Source organism: Rattus rattus, chromosome 7 (genome assembly GCF_011064425.1).
Source record: "Rattus rattus isolate New Zealand chromosome 7, Rrattus_CSIRO_v1, whole genome shotgun sequence".
Taxonomy (NCBI): domain Eukaryota; kingdom Metazoa; phylum Chordata; class Mammalia; order Rodentia; family Muridae; genus Rattus; species Rattus rattus.
In genome coordinates this window covers 84845583-84866277 of record NC_046160.1, presented here as the reverse complement: position 1 = coordinate 84866277, position 20695 = coordinate 84845583, and the positions used below count along the sequence as shown (strand labels likewise).

The window sequence follows — 20695 nt, the reverse complement described above, 5'->3', positions numbered from 1 at the left end:
AACAAATGTTCAAGTATATCACAAGGACAGTAAGTTAAAGGACTGCGTTTTTACTCTAAGTTCAGAAAAGGTAGGTGTCTTCTTTTGAGAGGAATTCTGTATCAATGTGTACACACTTTAAAATTCTTTTTAAACTACACAGTGTAATATACAAACGTGTCATGACTTCATCTAGGCCCTGTGGACAGACCTGAATTACTCTTGATGACTGTTGTTACAGAAATGTTAGAATGAGTGACCCGTAAATTCTCAGTTAGGGCTGTGCCCTCCTCACTGTTTCGTTACCCCAGACTTCTAAGAAACTCACAGCCAGACTCAGTATAATTATATCTACTTTATTCAAAAGCCTTACTAAATATCCAAAGAACACTTTCACCTTAATAAAATATTAGACATGTTTTCCCTTAACAATATGTTCAAAGGCCGATAGTGTCCAAACATGGTCTGCAGCCAGTGACATGTCTTCGTGAACGCTGTGCTGCTGCTTCTCCTGCTCAGAAGGTGTCTGTCCCTGAGGACTCTGCGCTGCCATGCATGGAGCTGGTGCTCAGGGACTGAGAGCAATCCTCAAGGTTTGCAGAGGGTAGAGTCACAGACATCCTGGCAGGTGACACATGTGTAATGAAAAGTGGATCTGCTGGGCCCCCTGCACAAAGGAGAAAGGCATTCAGACAACGGCTGACTGTACACGCGCTTTGCTCTCTCCACACAGTATGGGAGACCCTGAAAATAAGGATCACATACAAGGAAATGCCTTTTCTCAAGTTGCTGTACCATGGATCTCTTGAAGGCAACACTTTACCGAAGAATGGGCATGAAAAATTATGGTACACAGACTGGGATTCTCCCCCACTGAGTTCAAGCAGGTGGGGCGAGCTGAGAAGGAGAAAGGGGTCAGCAGGAATAGAAGGGAGATTAAAGGGTGATGGGAGGGTTGTCATAGCTATGTATGAAACTGTCAAAAAGCTTACTATAAAACTGTTGTACAGATGCTAAGTCAGACTGCTAGTGTAAGCCTAGTCTCTGCTCGTCACTTGGGGTGAATCACCACTTACCACTCACATGTTCAGTGTTTTTGTGTTAAATAGAACAGAACCCACCTTGCAGAGCACATGGAAAAATGACCTCACAGCAGAGCTCAGCAGTGTCATCATTCAAACCCCACTGCAATGAGTGTTCAGAGACAGAGCCACTGTCTCCATGAAAGACCCTGATGTCGCTGACCTGTGTTAGTCACTAGAAGCCACTGGAAGCCACTGCAACAGCTGCAGTGAGCCTGTTCTATTGATTACAGAGTGGCTTCTAGAAAGAAGCAGTGAGGAGGGTAAGAAGGATCTGAAGCAGGCGTCGTGGCACTGGCTTTAAACACTAGCACTGAGGAAGCTGAAGGAAGAGGACGGTGAATTGAAGTAGCCTGTTTGTTTAAAAAATAAAATGAAAATATTCCAAACTCAAGTCCAACTTTGTCAAAGCACTTTGCTTTTCCTCTTCCTGCTACTAAATGGACTCTCAGGTCAAGATATATCTGTTAGAAACTTCTCACTGATGCGAGCCTAACAGCAGATGTATTAGTTAACATTTCATACAACATAGTCTAAGGAAGAATGCCAATGACATTTGATGTGGAAAACATTTATTCTTGTCAAGGGATTTTTTCTTCCTTCTCTACACTTAATTAAATATGGGAAAGAATATTCTACCCCACACACTGCACCCAGTATTAGACCTACAGGGATAGGATGAAAATCAAAATAAGGAAACACTGAAAGCATATCTGAAGATATTTATAGGATATAAGAATTGTTAAAACACACCAATGTTTTACAAAGCTATGACACAAAATACCGAGAAGCATCCAATAAGGAATCATCCAGGAGCACCGCCTAATTTATAGTGAAGTTACAAATGAGCACAGGACTGACTGGGCTACAGCTGACGGATATTCCACCCATATACTCCCTTCCTCGAGTCACTCAGCTATCCTGAACCACACTGTTGCCACAGTTATCTAACTGAACAAAACTGCGTTATACAATCTATATGCATAAATTCACATATTAAATTGTTCAATATGACCTCTTTAATTCTGGTTAGCAAGTGACACAAAAATTATATAATTTCTTATAGTTGTTGCCTCATAATTAAATATTAACTAAAAAAAAAAATTGAAGACCTTTCTCCCATCTCTTATCTAACAGTGACTCTGTGGGACAAAGCAGATGACCGAGACTGATGGTGACCTGGCTTTTCAAAGGTGTATACTGTGTAAGCAACAGCTGTCTGAAGCCGCTGTGCATCCAGAGCTAAGATCCAGGGATGAAAGGTAACGCCCATCCTCAAGACGTCCCTATCCTCACAGTACAGAATGGGTGCACGGTTAAATTCACGTAGAAGTAGCTGTTGAGCTGGGACTTAGAGGTGTTGGGAGGGCAATAACGGAAAGAAGGACCAAATAGGTTTAGGTTTGTGTGCAAGGGGCACTGTGTTCTGGTGCCAAGCCCAGACCGGCCTGAAGAACGGTGAGCCCTGAAAGGGAGGCAGGGCCAGCCCCTGCTGAGGAAATGAAGAACTCACAAAATATCTCAAAGAAAACACTAACGTGAACAAATGCATTTTAGAAAAGATATGTGTAAGAATGAACAGAGGAGACTGTGGCGATGGCTGAAGGGAGTCAGGATACTCTGGAGGGAGCCTGGCACTTAGGAAGCACTGAGTGTGGTGCTCAAAGGGCAGGTCTGATGGACCAAGGAGACAGGAATGAGAGGCCTGTCTATGAGGTGCACAGAGACCAAAGATACCAGACTCGTTATCCCCTCGATCAATGTAGATGCCCACAGTGTGTGAACGGACTTTCCAGTAGGTGACTTATCAAAGCTTCCAAAGACTGCAGAGCACTTTTAAAGACACAGAACAAGCAGTCAGCCACAGACAGAGTAGTGTGGGCTACAATCTCTTAGAGGGTTAACTGAGACGAGAACATAGTGGGGAGATGTAGGAAGTGCTAAGAAACAGGAAAAGAGACAAAGTCATAGGAACATGTTCAGGAAGAGACTGTCAAAATAAAGTCCAGTGCAATTTGTCTAGTTCAAAATTGGTAGAGCTGGTTTGCAACTGTCTTTAATTATAATAAAAAGGATCTGGAGGTAATTTCATGTTAGTGGTGTGTAGTAACAGTGGCATCCAAGGAGAGGAATACTTCAAGCACTGGTTCCTTTCTTTTTTAATACTATCGTATGTGTGCCTGTGTATATGATATGAATGGGGGCATATGCACGCCATGGCACATGTGTGAAGGTCAGAGGACAGCTCTGTGAAGAACCAGGACGACTCTGTGAGGATGGTTCCCTCCCTTTATCATGTGGGTTTGGGGGATGGGACTCAGGCCACCAGGCTTGCACATCTCATGAGTCCCAACTAGTCCCTTTAGGACAGGTCATGGTTAAGGGCCAATGAGGTCAGCTTAGGAATAGCAGACACAGACTGTGCCCTTAAGGCTTCTGTGCAGGGAGGGGTAAAGGGAAGGAAAGGAAATGGATAACAGAAGAAAGAAGAGCTGGGTTCTCCTCCGTCCCTCCCTCCCTTTCTCTGGCCTCCTACAAACACCAATTTAGTATCTTCTGTGTGCCAGGCATTGCTCTAGACTCTGCAGAATACAGCGGTGAAGAAAACAACAGCTCCAACCTTCCTGATCTCACAAACTGTCCAGATGTGAGTACAAAAGGACTGGCAGCCAGACGAGGAAGGAAGAGCACAATGCATTAAACCATCTAAAGAAATGCAGGGAAAGGGCAGGGGAGACGGAGGAAGAGACTGCAGTCAGTCACACACATTTTCTGAATCCCCGTTCTCATCTGTGGGGTCATCTGAAGTGTTATATATGCTACTGGAACACGGAAATGTCTCAGCTCTTACCCCTAGGTACTAAGCAGGAGCCATCCCAACAGGTATCGGCCCCGTGGGGAGGGCTACAAAAGGCACTGTTCTTTAAGGAGAATGAGAGTTGACATGGAAACTGGTAAGAGAACGGAAGAGGGCTGGGGATGTAGCTTAGTTAATAGTGCTTGTCTAGCACACACAACCTTGGGTTTGATCTCCAGCACCACCCAAGCCAGATGTGCTATGGAACTTCAAATAGTGGTACTCAGGAAGAAGAAATAGAGGGGTTAGAGTTAGCCAGGCTATATACAACCTTGTACTCTGGCCTCTAAATGGGTATAACATGATTTTAAATAAAAATGGTGCCAATAAGACATACCATTTTTATATAATGTTATTTATTAATGCACACTCTGGGAAGGTTGTTTAGAAGTTCACGAAAGTCTAATAATCACAGCTTTAGAACTTTCAAAGAAAATTTTTTAGACAGGATATTTTAAAAGTGCCACTTGATTACTGTTAACAGACAAAAGGCTAACACATGTACCCCCAATCACGGCTGCCACTGAACAAAAGAAAAAAACCATAAAGAACAGGACATCTCAATAAATCACCATTAGAGCAATATAAATTTTTCTGCCTATATTAAATGTAGCTTGATGCTTTAAAGTTTAACTTTGGATTTCCAGTTGTGTCATTACACTATGATGTCATTGTTTCAACAGCTGGTTTTGGGTCTGAAAACAAGATGACTCCTTGATCCCAAGGGTTTGCAGTGTGTCATTGGGCCTGGCGTACACTTAAGCTGGAGATGCCAGAGTCAGACCCTAGACTTGACACTCCCAGAGCATAACTTAATATACTTTTGAAATATTTAAAACACCAAAATTTTGCTTTAAAATACTGAAAATTCATATTTTCCACTCTCTGCTGCTGGGTTTATAAGACTAAGGAATGTAAAAACTAAAAGCAATTTATGTCTTTCAATGTATCTCTGGCTGTCCTGGAACTATGTAAATCTGGCTGTCCTGGAACTCACCATGTAGCTCTGGTTGGCCTCGGACTCACAGAGATCCACCTTCCTCTGCCTCCTAAGTGCTGGGATTAAAGGTGTGCATCACCACACCTGACACAATACAGGATTTTTAATGTTCACTTAGATATATGTGTATTTATTACATATAGTTTAGAAATATTAATGATTAAGCATCTTCTAAGTCCTCTGGGTTAGAGGATCTGGGGTTGTGGGTTATGAATCTACATCTTTTTTTTTTTTTTTTTTTTTTTTTTTTTTTTTCGGAGCTGGGGATCTAACCCAGGGCCTTGCGCTTCCTAGGCAAGCGCTCTACCACTGAGCTAAATCCCCCAACCCCATGAATCTACATCTTAAAGCCTGGTGACCCATTATTGGCTCTCTTACCTCCGAGCTAAGAGGACCCCGAGCAAGGCATGGCCTTTCACAGCAGCCGAGACAAAGAGGAGCCCTTTCTGGGCAGTTTCAGAGACAGCCACAGAGTCAGCATACCTCATCCTGATACGTGAACTGGGCTCAAGACACGTGTATAATTACAGTGGTTGACAAGATGACTATGCAGTGGCATTTGACTCTCTCTTTTGCATGTCAGTAAAGACTAGTTTCTTATAGACTGTGGAGAAGAGATAAAGTTTAAAAGAACCAACTGCAATCTTTAATCCAGGTCTGTGGAATGTTCTAATGGCTCAGGGGGATGAATACCATAAAACTATAAAAATCATTTCACCTATGTAGAGTTTGGGAGAGACACATAGTCATATGTGTTTATGGGTTTATGGGTCAAACAGTCGATGACTACTTTATTAAAAGATATTTTTCTTAATTCTCTGAACATTTAATATATTTTGATCATACCCTTGAATTCTCCCCAGATCACCCCCACCTTGCCACACCCTCAACTTCTAGTTTTTCTTTTTTCATTGTATTTTATTCCTTTAAACCACTCACTTAATACCCCAGCCCCGAAAGTAAAACCCACCCTCTGCACCTTTGCCAGCAGTAGTGGTAAAATGTTAGGCATGTCTTTCCTCGCCAATACCAAGCTGTACTGTAATTAGTTCTTTATGTGTCTGTAATTTCCAATGAACCACATCTTCCTCAATAGCATGGACAGGGACTGACTCTTGTCTTCAGAATGACTAGCACAGTAGGTTTACAAGCTTTTTTTTTGTTTGTTTGTTTTGTTTTGTTTTTGTTTTGAAACAGAGTTTCTTGATACATAGCTCTGTCTGTCCTGAGACTCCCTATGCATATCAGGTTGGCCTTGAACTCACAGAGATCCACATGCTTCTGCCTCCCCAGTGCTGGGACTAAAGGCTTGCCCCCTGCACCCAGCCCTACTAGCTTGTGAGTCCTCTATGCTGTTAAGCACGTGCTCCCAGGGACTGCCTCATTTGCCTCTGTTTTCTACAAAGTTCTAGCATGATCCTAGGCACATACTGGCTCTTGAATCAAGTAGACTAAAAAACAAACAAACAAACAAACAATCTGCTCTTCCTCAAGAGCCCCTAGCTCTTCTAACAGCTTGCTTGCATTCACCCTTCAGATGTTGTTTCTAAAACTAGCAACCATTCCAGCAATGCAGTTGCTTCCCAACAGTCTGAAATGCTACAGTGTTTCCATGGGGTTTTATTAGACTCTGGAAGCAGTTTTCCTGTCCACCTTGGTCTCATCTGTTCTTGCTTCAATTCCCTGTGTAAGCAGCTGCTAAACTTTCCTGCTGCACTAAATTTTCCTCACAATAACCCACGCTGCAGATTTTGCAACATCCTATCAGGGCCTGAGAACAAATGCTGTTTTGATGCAGAAGTGGATTGGTTGCGACTCTCAGTATGGTGGGTAATGTTTTATTTGTTTTCACCTTTTTCAATCACTACTAACATTTTATCTTTCATACTTAAAGGAGTATTTTAAAGTGTTACAATATCTTATTTTATTCATTTGGTTATGAGCCATTTATTGGCTGAGCTCTCTTCCTAACCCTCTGTATTGCATTCTGAAGCATGTTTCAGATATATAAGCCCTGCTATACATGAGTTTATTACTGCTTGCTTTTCAAATGAATTGACAAATGCTTATCTTAAAATTTATAATTTAAGATAAAAACAAAGTAGCTTACACAGGAAAAATGAAAGCCCAGGCACCTGTGAAAACAATCCAGCTCCTTTTCTCCAACACAGTAATAGTTAATGTGAAAGACTTGTTTCTTCTTATGCCAGCCTCCAGCTGCTTCGCTTTGTTTAAAACTGACTTCAAAGTTTAAACTCTATCCTGTCCCAACAAATAACCTTCCCCAGATGGAACTATCCAAGTATTACCCTCGGTGCTCTAACACCACACCTGCAGCTTTTAATCCAGCATTTTACAAACTTTCCAAAGGGATGACGGTTTCGTTCCCTGGCCTCTAATGACCCTTTTAGAGAGCTGAAGTCCTTAATCCTGGGTGAGTCTGCACACACTTTAGAAGGGTTAAGTATGGGCACCAGTGTTTCTACTGTGCTCATTAGAAGAGAGAAAGCATGGTACAAACATGCAAGAAACATTATGCACTCCAAATTGAAGACTTTTAAAGTAGCAACCTCACCTGTACATGTACAGGCAAAACACACACTGGACTCATTCTGTGTCCTGCCTACAGCACCAGTGGAGCTGTGTAAAACAAAGCTTTGCCTTCCCCCAGTAAAATATCAGTAAGCATAGAAATAATCACAATTCCTATTCACAAAAGAACTCAGGCCGAATGCACTCATCCATTAATTTCTCCCACAAACCCAGTTCAACAGATGCTTCATCCAGTGACCTTAGCAAAGAAGGACGTCAAGTACATGAATGTAATGACTATCAGCAAAAGAGACCTTGCCTAACAGATTCTTAGCTTTATACAAAAGGTGAGATTAGAGGAGGCAAAGAACCATGGACAAAACTGTAGTTAATTGCAAAGTTAAACCAATTCTTAAAAAAGGGAACGAAACTCATGAGCTGTTTCTCAAACAGTTATAATTTGCATTCTATAACTCATCTAAGGACTTAATCATTACAAAAAGAAGTTATAATTTCTCCTGTCCTAGCCAGGTGAGGCCACACTGAAAAAGCAGTTCTTGAGCAGCAAAGGGCCACATACTATTGGGCCAAGGGAAGAGCAGTTAAATGAAATTAGCAGGCATCTCTTCGTGTCAAGGAAGGAAGAAAAGCAGAGAAAAGTGAAATCATTTGTGGCCCATATACAGGCTGAATTTTCCTATTTAAAATTCTGAAAACCAAACGCTCCAAAAATCAGCAAAATCTGACAGCCAACTCACAGATGGAAAATTCCACATCTGACCTCATGTTGTGGCCACAGCCATTTTTGTGGACTAAAAAATATTGTATAAAATCATCTCCAAGCTATGAGGTAAGATATATGTAAAACAGTGAATTTCATGTTTAATCCTGAGTACCATCCCTAGTTAACATTATGTATATGCCAATATTCTGAAATTAAAACTATTTAACCTATAGTTCTCAGGCCAACAAAATTCCCTAAACACCAAGAACTGAACCACGACAATAACACAGTGTCAGCCTGCGCTCCAAAATACAGCCAACAAAAAGCACCAACTATTGTTTCAAACAAACTCTTGGAGCTGAGCAATAGGGGACAATGTCACAGAGTACAAGCAGTATTTCTTCTACCAGTTTCTCTATGACACAAAACTACCTCTCAAGCCTCTTTTACAATTTCAATTGTATTTATATTTGTGTGTTGGGGACACGTGTGTGCACTTTTACAATTTCAATTGTATTTATATTTGTGTGTTGGGGACACGTGTGTGCACAGTTTTGGTAGTCATTTCTCTCCTTCCCCACAGGGGTCCCAGAGATTGAGCTCACGCCATCAGTGGTGAGGGGCTTCAATCACTGGGCCAGCTTCCGGGCCTTGGGGCTTTCTTTCATTCAACAAGAATTCCAGGTAAACTTTATAAGCAGATGAGATATGAGTGAGAGACACTGTAAGAAGTAGGCTAGACTTAATGGCTCACATCTGTAGCACATAGTCAAAAGTTTAATGGCAGTGGTCCACCAACCCTTTCACAGGGGTCGCCTAAGACCACCAGAAAACACAGAGATTTACATTACGATTCATAACAGTAGCAAAATTACAGTTATAAAGTAGCAATAAAAATCATTTTATGGTTGGGTCACCACAACACAAGGAGCTGTAGTGATGCATTAGGAAGATTGAGAACCACTGCTATATAGTGAGTTGCTGGTTTTAAAGAAGAAATTACAAAGAGTATAAACACTACACATTTCATTATTCTGGGCCACACAGTCAGACTGGGGACATTAAGTTTAAATTATTACACTACAGGAAACATCTGAAAATTAAGTGATTTAAAATATGAAATACACAGAACAAATCAAGAAAAAAGGACCAAAGTCCACAAACATACTTTTAAAGGGAAATGTGGTTTTATGAAGAGCATGGTAAATACAAGTCACTCAGATATTAAAAATCTACAGAGGCTGAAACTGAACACCCACCCTGACATGAGTTCCTGAGACCTGAAGTAACTGTGTTGCACCTCTGCTCACTTCCTGCTCTGCCTGAGTCTCCAGAGTGAGGAGAGAACCTATTGCCTGGTCCCTCTGGCTTAACAGACTGAAAATACCGGCACTGGGGTGAGGCCCTTCCACTGAAGAGCCAGCGGCGCCCACAGAGTGGGAGGAGAGGGGCAGGGTCCTCCATAAGCCAGCACACTCCCGAGGGCCAGGCTAAGGAGCCATCAGGACTGCTGGTGCTGCCATCACAGACCAGGGCTAAGAGCCCTCGATGCATTGGACCTGCGTGGGGTTTCCTGCACCCACACGGTGACTAACACCATCAGTAACTCCAGTTCCAGGAGATCAGGCAAGCTCTGTGGCCTCTGGTGGCACCAGACACACATACTGCACTTACACACATGTAGACAAAATCCTCATAAACATAAGATATACAAATTAATAAATCAAAAATTAATAATTCTTAGAGAAAATGAGGGGATACTCTTTACAAAAACACAAAACACCCCTCCACCAAAACTGGGGAAGAATCATGGTATCTCATAATAATACTACTAATAGAATCTGCTACACGAATGTTAGAGCTGACTAATTTATTCTCTGACAAGAAGCGGCTTCTAAGCTCCTATGTGTTAGGGGGTGGGAGTCTGAAGGGGGCTCTTGCTCTCCAGCTGAGGAAAGATAACCAAATTCGTGTCATTTGAGAGCCAGTGACCAGGCTTGCAGGCTGCTGCCTGACCTCACCTTATCCTGGTGCTCCATGGAGAACCAGTATGCGCTGGTACTGAAGCCAGAGGGTGGGAGGCGGGTCTGTTTGATCTATACATTTCTATGGACATTTGAGTGGATAATACGGACTGGAAAGTGAGTCTACCATGCATACAAGCTTCTATATCATGGGCGTAACTTGGAACAGGCTTGTTAGCCTTTACATGAAGGTCTGAAGACAGGCGGAATAAAGAGCTAGTGACTTGACATTTGGAAACGGAGCTCTAGGCCAGGAGAGCAACATACAGAGATGTCCCGACATGGACTTGTCCACTCGGCTTCTCCTCAATATTCCTTATTTCAGTACTTTAGTCTTGTTTTAGATAATCACTCACAATCCTGTAGCCTTGCAGTATTAATTAAAAGTGGTAAGGTATGGGTAAAGAAACATACAGCTTGGTAGTATAGGGGTTGCCTACCACATGTTCCTAATACCATACTATCTCTCTCTTCACACACACACACACACACACACACACACACACACACACACACACACACACACTCACACACACACACTCATACACACTCACACACACACTCACACACACTCACACACACACACACACACACACACACACACACACACACACACACACACACACACATATACACACACACTCACACACACATATACTCACACTCACACACTCACACACACAAACACACACACACATATACTCACACACTCACACACACACATACTCACACTCACACAAACACACACACACACACACACTCACTCACACACTTTAAAATAAAAATAAATAGGGGCTGGAGAGATGGCTCAGTGGTCATAAGCACTTGTTGCTTTTGCAGAGGGGCCAAGTTTAATTCCCAGCACTGGCATGATAGTTTACAACTGCCCACAACTCCAATTCAGGGGCTCTAATGTCCTCTGGGTAGACAAGCAGGCACATGTGTCCACATATAACACAGGCAAGACAACCACGTGGAAAAACTTTTAAAAATTTAAAAAGCAAACTCTACCACAGAATATTATTAAACAAAACAATCTACAAGACCCTTCCTTATCTACCAGGGATATATGAATGAAACCTCTCAATAAAAAAGCTTTTCATCCATAAAACAAAATGTGAATTTTGAAATGAATCTTCAGAATTTAAAACAAATAAGGAGACAAAGTTAAAAACACTCAGGATAGATTCAATTTTAATACAAATTTGAGTTCACTGAAAAGAAAAACTAAGACTGTATAAGGGTATTTTAAAAATACATTAAAACCATGTTAGTGTTTTTAAACAAGCAACCTTGTAAATTAGGCTGTTGTTGGCTCTGTGTCTAAGTAGGCACATCACCTCTCTGAAACAACAGTACTCTCAGAGACAGCATCTGGTGGCACAGAAGCATCTATCCAACTGCCAAACATTGCTGGTTAACTCAGGAAACCGATGACGCGCCCATCTACTCTGAATACAGGCCACAGTTTACTTTAATAATGTACATTTAACTATAAAGGTCATTAAAAAGCAGTTAGGTAGGTGAACGCATTGCTCTGTAGTATTATGTCATGGACTGCCTTTCTTTTAGGGGCAAGGATGTCCTGAGGGACATTCCACCACTACAGTCTGGTGGAGAACTGAGGGCCATGTTTTAGTAGACAGCTTTATCTACAGCGAACTTCCTGTTGGTTCAGTCGCCTGTGAGACAGCTACTAAAACAAACCCCAGACAACGTTTTATAAACGCATACCATAATGGTTTTAAATGAAAAGAACCTTTAAAAAGTTACCATAGGTTTGCCTATGAAAGAAGCCATGCACACGGTATGATCTCATTTACATAAAATGCACAATCAAACAAGGCCTCAAAGTCAGGACAGTGGCAGGTCCTTGTGGGAGGAGGGCAGGATGGAGAGAGAAGAGGAGGCCGGGGGCCCCCAGCTCATCTCCCAGCTGGACACTGGCTGTGCACGTGTGCTCGGCTGGTGCTGGTTCTCAAGAGGCTCAGAGGCCTGTGGACTTCTCTATATACGTGTATGTTATTCAGGCATAAAAATTAAAGTCGGAAAAACCAATAGGTTAGTTTCAGCAATTAAAAGGGAGTATATTTGAGTTATAACTGTTTCTTAATGATGATGTAACATTTTGTCGCTGCCAAGCTGAATTCAAATATGAACTCCTATAAACTCTAATATGCTATGCACGAACCTCTTCAGAAGCAAAGATTAGTTTTTGTTTTTACTATCCATGGCGCTGACAATTAGCTACCTACATTAATGAAAAAACAAACCATAAGTAGAAAAAGAAAAAAATTGAATAAAAACAAACTAACTTTAACTAATCTCAAAAACATTTCTGAGCTCTTCCTACACTCTGTCCATCCTCCTCACTGTCTCCTGAGGACGGGCACTGTCACTGCATTTGACTGTAACTAACTCGTACTCAATGCTCACTCCTGTGATCTCACTTAACCATCCTACACCAGTTCACAGACTGCAGCAAAGTCAGTTGCCATGTTCTGCATGTGACATTTGGCAGCTACAAAAGGCTTGAATGCAAAAAGCAATATTTACAAAGCAAGTTGGAGCTAGCGCCAGTAAAATCCAGACAGAAAATCTGTCTTCTGAGATGAGGATCCTTCCTAAACATGAAAATTTCTCCAAAATTATGGTTCATGATTATCAGTAAAAATCCATGATATCATTGTGCCGTCTTAAAAGTAGTTTCTGCTATATTAGCCACATTAGCCACTCCTAACTCAGTCTGACAATGAAAATTAAATCTGACAGTGGCCAGTTCTCCTCCCTAGGGCTGGGCCTGGTAACTTTTACAAGAGTCACAGAATGAAAAATGAGCGTTCACACACACACACACACACAGGAAGCCACCAGAAAATAAGAACAACAACATTCCATGCCCTAAAACAGGAGCTTGAAAGATGCACCACTGTGGTAAGTTTCAGGCATGGGGAAGGAGGGTGGGCTTCTGCTCCTGCATAAGACACGAGTGGGAATGAGAGCTGTCAGGAGTCTACCTCACCGCTACTCTGTTCAGCTCCGAGCCATGAGGCCCAGCTAGCTGCAGGCCGTCAGACCATCACACCGGTGAGGAGTGTCAGGATACAGGGAAGGCAGCCGCAGCTGGCTGTGAAAACATTCTGATACAAACCAGATGGAACTTACGAGATGGGCAACACAAAGGAAAACAATTGGCTCATTCAACAAAGTCAGGCCCCTGCCCCAGAGAATTCACACAAGACAGTAACAGTTGCCTTCAGTTGATACAAACAAGAAGCCATGTGGATATAGTTGAAAGAACTGTTTTTCCTCAGACTAAACAAAGTTTTGATTTCTAAATTCTTATATTCATTAATTGCAGCTTGGTGTAGTGTTGGCTTCTCCTTTTCTTTCTTTTTTTCCTTTTTTTTTGCCAAAAATAAGTATTTCACTTGTAGAATATATGCATTTTTTTGACACTACTGAAATACATGGAAACTAATTTTGTGCTACTTCCTGTAAAATGTTATGAACACAAACAGGCTAAACCATTTCAGGAAAGTGGCATCATCTATGATTGATTACAATAACATAGTAATTAGAAAATAGTCAACATAGTATTTCCAGGATCGCCTAAGTTCTCATTGGCATGAAAGGCTCCCAACAGAACTACACTGCTATCTAAATAAGTCCCTAGATTCTTAGGTGATAAGGTATCATTGCAATTATATTAACAGAAAAAAGCGTCCATGTCCCCACCTGTTGATTCTGAGCTGAGAAGCCGAAAACAAGTGGATTTTAAGAAAACTTTTGGTGGTAACAGCCACTTAGATCCTTCCGCTAGCATGACTCCAAACAGCAGTGTATGTATACATATGCGCACATTACTGGCTTTACTGCTCTATTGCACATTTAATGGCCCTCCATCTTAAATTGAAGAGTAATTATGGTTCCATACAAACATCTTTAAGAAAGTACTTCTTTCCTTTATTTTTTCTTTAAAAGATGTTTCCTCTGCTTGCCTTTTGTCATTAGTTTTGGGTTAAGTTTTTTTCTCTGAGAAATGTATGGTTTTTCCACACCTGTGTATTCGTGTCCAGCCTGAACCAGGTGTCATGGTGTGCAATACTTGTTGAGTCCTGAATGATCTTCTCTTTTGGATTTAAACTGTGAGAGCTGGACCTGGAGAGATGGCCCAGCCCTTGCCACATGAGCTGAGTTCCCACATCCACTTAGAAACTGCACATAGTTATGGCCCTAGAGATGGACGGATCCTGAGAGTGCTCTGGCCAGCTAGCCTGGTTAAAATAAGGACACCTGAGGTCATTTTCTAGTTTCCACATAGACACATGTCACATGCACTCACATGTATAAAACACACACAAAAGAAGAGAACTATTGACAGAATACGATTTATTAAAAACATTACCTGCCAAAAGATAAGGTTATAGCGTGAAAGGCACCCCCTTTCTAATAGCCATGCTAGATTTAACTAGACAGTGTACAAGTCAATGGACAGCTGTGCTGAGGAAAACAATATGGACACACAGCATATACAAATCTAAACATACCTTACCTAACCTAACTTTATATTCCCTGGTGAAGAACAAATGTGCTGTGGAAACAATGTTTGCCAAAAGTCACAGAGAACACATACCCCCCTAGAGCTTTCTCACCTACATCATTAACGCTCAGGACTAGCACGGGTTCAGTTCCTGCTGGAGAGCAGCTGCTTATGTTCTAAGTAGGGGAAAGAAGCAGTTCCCTCCATACAGTCATGCTAGCTATAGCGACGACTTCCATGCTTCTAATATGCCACATCTTGGGCACTTTTCCTTTAATGACTGTATCAACCTAATGAAGGCTGTATCATACCTCAGGTCAGAAAAGCACAGAGATAAAAGCAACTTGTTCAAATTCACTGGCTGAGGTTGGCTTTAACCCAGGGAGCCTGACTCCAGACTGCACGCTCTCTGTGCTATACAACCCAACAGTGTGGGCACCAGCTAAGCTTCCACAACTCCCAGTCTCCACCTCAGGTAGTGCCAACGAGAAGCCTAGAATCTGGGTCTTAACTATAAAAGTTCATGTCTGTTCCAGTTTAGAAGCAGCATCTTCAGACACCGACCAGCAACACAAGAGTGGCTAACTCTGCCAGCGTAACACCCCTCACAGCTATCAGTCCTTTGTTCTGATGCTGAGTTGAGATAATCAATTTCCAGTATATGACCAGGTAGACATGGGCGAGGAGATAAACGTACTGCTTTGCTGGCTGAAAGCATTTGATAAGTAATCACGCTTGGAGCAGCCCAGGTAACACGTTAACCTGTAATGGGTCAATTCTGTTGGAGGAGGTTGTGCTGCGTAAGAGACCCTTGCACACTGAAAGGTAGATGCTACCAGTAGGGACAACGCCAACCCAAGTTCTGCCTGTCCCCAGGACTGTTTACTTCATTAATAATAAGACATGAAGATGCTGTCAACCTACACAAAGCTACTTCAGTGATTTTGGGGGGCTTCCACAGGGAAAGGCTCTTGCTGCCAAGCCTGCCAACCCAAGTTTAGTCCCGGGACGGCATGGTAGAAGGAGAGAGTCACTTCCTGAAAACTGCCGTCTACTCCGACCTACATGGCTTACTTTCTAATGTAATCCTTTATGCATTCGGCCCCCTTTAAAATGATGTAAGCATGCATACTGCTCTCCTAGATATAATATATCACACACATTCCCCATCCTTTGCTTGAATCTTTGTGAAATACTTATTTACTCAAGGGCCTGAAGAACACATACCATCAAGGGCAAAGGACAATTGGGGAGTTGGTTATCTCCTTCCACCACGTAAGCTGTGAGGATTAACTCGGGTGGTCAGGCTTAGTGATGATGGCTGGCTGAGCGGTCTCTGTGGCCCTCTGTTTAGTTCATTCTTAAAGAACTGACTGAATTGTGTACACTTCCTTCCTAGATGATCTATACTCGCGCCTCTTTTAAATCAAAGGTTCAGACTTTTCATACAGAAGCTAAAGGTAAAATAATCATTGATGCTGGGCAGTGGTGGTGCACACCTTTAATCCAGCACTCAGAAGGAGACAGAGGCAGGTGGATCTCTGTGAGTTCAAGGCCAGCCTGTTAGAAAACCCATTAGTGCTCCAGAGAAGAGTCTTTTCTTCTAAGGATTACGACCCTGCCTGCATGCAGATGTCATCACATCAACTGATGCACAAGACGATGTGGAGGTTTGAAGAGGAATGATCTTCACAGGCACACAGACTCAATGCTCAGTTTTGAGGGAGTGGCACTGCTAGGTGTGGCCTTGTTGGGGTAAATGTGACCTTGTTAGAAGAAGCGTGTCACGGGCTGGAGAGATGGCTCAGCGGTTAAGAGCACCCGACTACTCTTCCAGAGGTCCTGAGTTCAATTCCCAGCAACCACATGGTGGCTCACAACCATCTGTAAAGAGATCCGATGCCCTCTTCTGGTGTGTCTGAAGACAGCTACAGTGTACTTACATATAATAAATGAATAAATCTTTAAAAAAAAAAAAAGAAGTGTGTCACTGTGGGTGGGCTTTAAGGTTTCAAATCCTCAAGCCAAGCCAAGTGTCTCTCTCTCTCTCTTCCTGCCTGACTATCCAGATGTAGGACTCTCAGCTTCTCCAGCACCATGTCTGCCCGCACCTGCCATGCTTCCCACCGTGATGACGATAGACGAAACCTCTGAACCTGTGAGCCAGACACAATTAAACGCTTTCCTTTCTAAGAGCTGCCATGGTCATGGTGTCTCCTCACAGCAATAAACACCACGTAAAACTGAAGTTGGTACTAGGGGTGGAGATGGCTGTTCTCTGACTGATCATATTTCTGCTTGGGGGAACGTGGACTCTGAGAATTTGGATTGGGAAAGCACAAATCTGTAGAAGGCACATGACACTCAGACACTGCTTGTCACCAGTCTGGATATAAGACTTTTAGGTGTGCTTTTCGTCTGCGCTGTATCATCTCCTCTCTGAGGCCTACATGTCTGTTCTGTGCTTTGCTTGTGGTAACTTTCCCACTACTCACATGTTGAAATGGCCACCAGACCTTAAAACTGGGAAAAAAGTTACTAAAATAATGATAATTCTGGTAGGAATTGTACTTTAGCTGTACTTCAATTAAAAAAGCGAAATTAGTAATTTTATTAAACAAAAATTATTTTGCTTGCACAGAAACATCTTTAAAACAGACAGAAATATTTATGTTTGCTAATTATCCTACACTGAGTTAGAATCACAGTCTGTGATAGAACAGTGTAAGGTAGCCAGGAAATAAACAGCAACAAAAGTGGGAAAATACGATGAAAGTCACTTTCTGAAGAAGTGGCTTTCATGTAAACATGCTGGCCAGGTGACTAGTACACTAGCTCAGGGCCAAAGGACACGCCTAACACATTCAGTCGCAAATGAAAGGACGCCAGCATTACCGCTATTGCTGGTTTGCTTACTCCTTGTGTTTTGTGGCACTAGACCTCTTGTCTCAGTCTGTAGGGTTTGCCACAGCTCCTGGTTTGAAAAGCTCCTATTCTTATGATACTCCACAGACCTGTCATGGTAATGAATTTTCCTTTTATGTTAAAGCAAGAGCTTGGCAGTTCTTCAGCCACACGGTGTTAGAGCCTGCGCCCCAGCTGGTGTTGCATCAACTTTCAGTGAGGGCTAGCTCATGAAGGAAATGTGACTTCTAGTAATTAGCTCCATTTCCTTTTATACACATAATAAGCCAGTATTCACTTCAGAGTAAAATGCAGGACTCCATTGTATGATGGTCATTATTAGGATTCGAGTGATCTTACAACCATCTACTTGCCAGAAAAGATGTGGTTTTAATTCCCTTGTGATGGGGCAGATTCCCTTGTTTTAAGATTTCTATGTACAAGAGAGGACTGAATTCCTTCACGGTCACCCAAGGTCACAAGGGCCTCAGACTATTCTGGCACCTGACTCTTATTCTCTGACATGCTTGAAAATGTTTCAGAACCTCAGAAGAGGAGGGAAATAAACCAAGTGCACACATTTTATGGGAAAAGGCCATGACTTTCAAGAGTACACTGATATATATAATATATATATATATATATAATATATATATATTCAACTATAAAGGGAAGCTTTTTATCTACGCAAATTACTTATTTATACTCAAAGCTAAAATAGGCCTACTTGCCTAATCGTTATGTCCTCCAAGACTGGGTCTTACTAGAGCAGCTCTGAATATCTTTAAACTCCGTCTGAAGATCAGCCTGGCCTCACAGAGATCCACCTGCCTCTGCCTCCCAAATTCTGTGATTAAAAGCAGGTACCACTACACCAAGTTATATTTTCTTATTAGATGTAAAATTAGATGAAAAAACACTAAGGTAACCTTAGGTAATTTTCTAAGTAAAATTTCCTCCTGGACTGGGCATAATTGCACATGCCTTTACTTCCAACACTGAGGAAATAGAGGCAGGTGCATTTCTATGAGTTCTAGGCTAGCCTGGTCTACATTTACTAGACTGTCCACTTTCCTGCAAATGTCCTGATTTCATGTTTCTTTTTAGTGTATGTGGGATGGGGAGTAAGTATGCTGGTGTGTGTTTGTGCAGAAGGTCAGACATACACGATGTCAGAGCATCTTCCTTAATCCCTTCTCCATCTTATATTCTGAGGCTGGTTTGTCTGGGCTGACACGCTAATGAGTCCCCAGGATTCTCCTGTCTCTGCCACTCAGTGCTGGAGCTCCCAGTACTCACTGACCCATCGGGCTGTAATGTAGAGTGGGGTCAAAACTCAAGACTCATCATGCACTGAGCATGGCACCCACTGGACCACCTTCCCTAGCCTCTGCAGTTTTCTCTACAGCAGGATATGACGCCATAGTGTGTAAGTACCATCTTTTAAATCATTCATCTGTTAATGCACACACAGGCTGACTCCATTTCCCAGCTAGAGTGAACACTGAGCAATTAACCTGGATGGATAGCGATCTCCATGAGCTGCTGACTTAAGGGTCCTCTGGTATAGGGCCAAGACACAGGAGTACAGAAGCTCTGTTTTCACTCATGAGAAACCTCCACACTGATTTCCACAGTAGCTGTACCAGTTTACACCCTCAGAGCAGACGAGGCCGCTCTTTCCCCACATCTTTGCCAGTTGTTGGTTGCTCACGCATCTTGATAATATTCTGACTGAAGTAAAGTAGTTTCACACTGCATTTTCCTGATGGCTTATAACACTAATGATCTTAACACAGCATATTTTTTTAAAGATTTATTTATTGTATTTATATGTGACTACACTGTAGCTGTCTTCAGACACAAGAGGGCATCGGATCCCATTACAGATGGTTGTGAGCCACCATATGGTTGCTAGGATTTGAACTCAGGACCTCTGGAAGAGCAGTCAGTGCTCTTAACCACTGAGCCATCTCTCCAGCCTCTTAACACAGCATATTAATGTCAGTAACCTTAACTGGAAAGAACAGTAACTAAGGGTTTTAAATCCCATTAGAAATACTGTTTATTAATTAAATAAAAGAACAAACAAATCTTATAGTCAAATATATGATTCTTTATCTAAGTATACTAAATGAGGGAAAATAAATAACTCTTGGAGACAAGAATGAGAATAACATAAAAATATCTTCATTATATATTTGTTCATTATCAGGACATCAACATCAAGTTTGATCTAACACATATAGTCAAATATTTATTTAATGAACATGATTATTTAAATAAAATATCACTATCTGATAAAAATAGCTTACCTTGATGTTGTGAAAGTGAACTGTCAGATTTATTTCTTACACCGATTAGATGTCTTTGTATTGGCTTGTGTTCAACTTGTTTAATGTCTGTATCTTGCTTTTGTTGGTACTAAAGAATTTAAGAAACGAAGCCATAATATTACTTTTTAAGTTAAAATTTGTTGCGTTAAACTGGTTCTATTATATAAACATTTGAGAATGTGACTTGCTTTCGAGTAGCTATTTTGTGACTGGACTTCAGGCACAGTTCACGGAGTGCGAGTGTCAAGTCCATCCCTCCTGTGACTGTCACACCTCCTAGGTAACGCAGAGATGCTAGGATTTATGACATTGTGATTCCAGAGTGACAGATGCAGGTGACAGTCAGGACAACAAAGGCATCCACGCCATCTTTCCCGCAAAGCCAACATCTGAAATGCTTGTTACAGACTACACTGCATTTCTAGCTTTTCTTTTCTTTTTCCTTTTTTTAAAAACAGATCTCAAACATGTGATCCTTTAACTCAGCCTCATGAGCACTGGATCACAAGTATTTGACTAGAATTTTACTAAATGGAATCATTAGTATATTTTTGTGGGGAGAAGGCACTAGCTTTTACTCAATGTGATTATTTTTGGGAAATGCCTCCCCCTCCCCCGCCCCCTTGGCATTGGAAAAACTGGCTCTGGGGTCATGAGAGGCAGTGAGCTGGCCCTTGTTCCTCCTGCTGCAGCACTTAGAAGAGCAGGCCCTGC

At 41.9% G+C, this 20695-nt stretch overlaps 1 protein-coding gene across 2 annotated transcripts in view; it reads right to left on the bottom strand.

The window, feature by feature from the left end:
• Nucleotides 1-315: 315 nt before the first annotated feature.
• Nucleotides 316-20695, bottom strand: part of Kiaa0586 (KIAA0586 ortholog) — a 95401-nt gene continuing 75021 nt past the window's right edge. Inside the window, exons 29-30 of one of the 2 annotated variants that reach the window (XM_032907905.1) lie at nt 19961-20069; nt 316-646 (exon numbers count right to left, since the gene is read on the bottom strand). In XM_032907905.1, the coding sequence (XP_032763796.1) occupies nt 495-646; nt 19961-20069 (261 nt within the window). In that variant the 3' untranslated portion in view covers nt 316-494. The remainder of the gene's footprint in view (nt 647-19960; nt 20070-20695) is intronic. The other variant, XM_032907906.1, reaches the window with a different exon arrangement.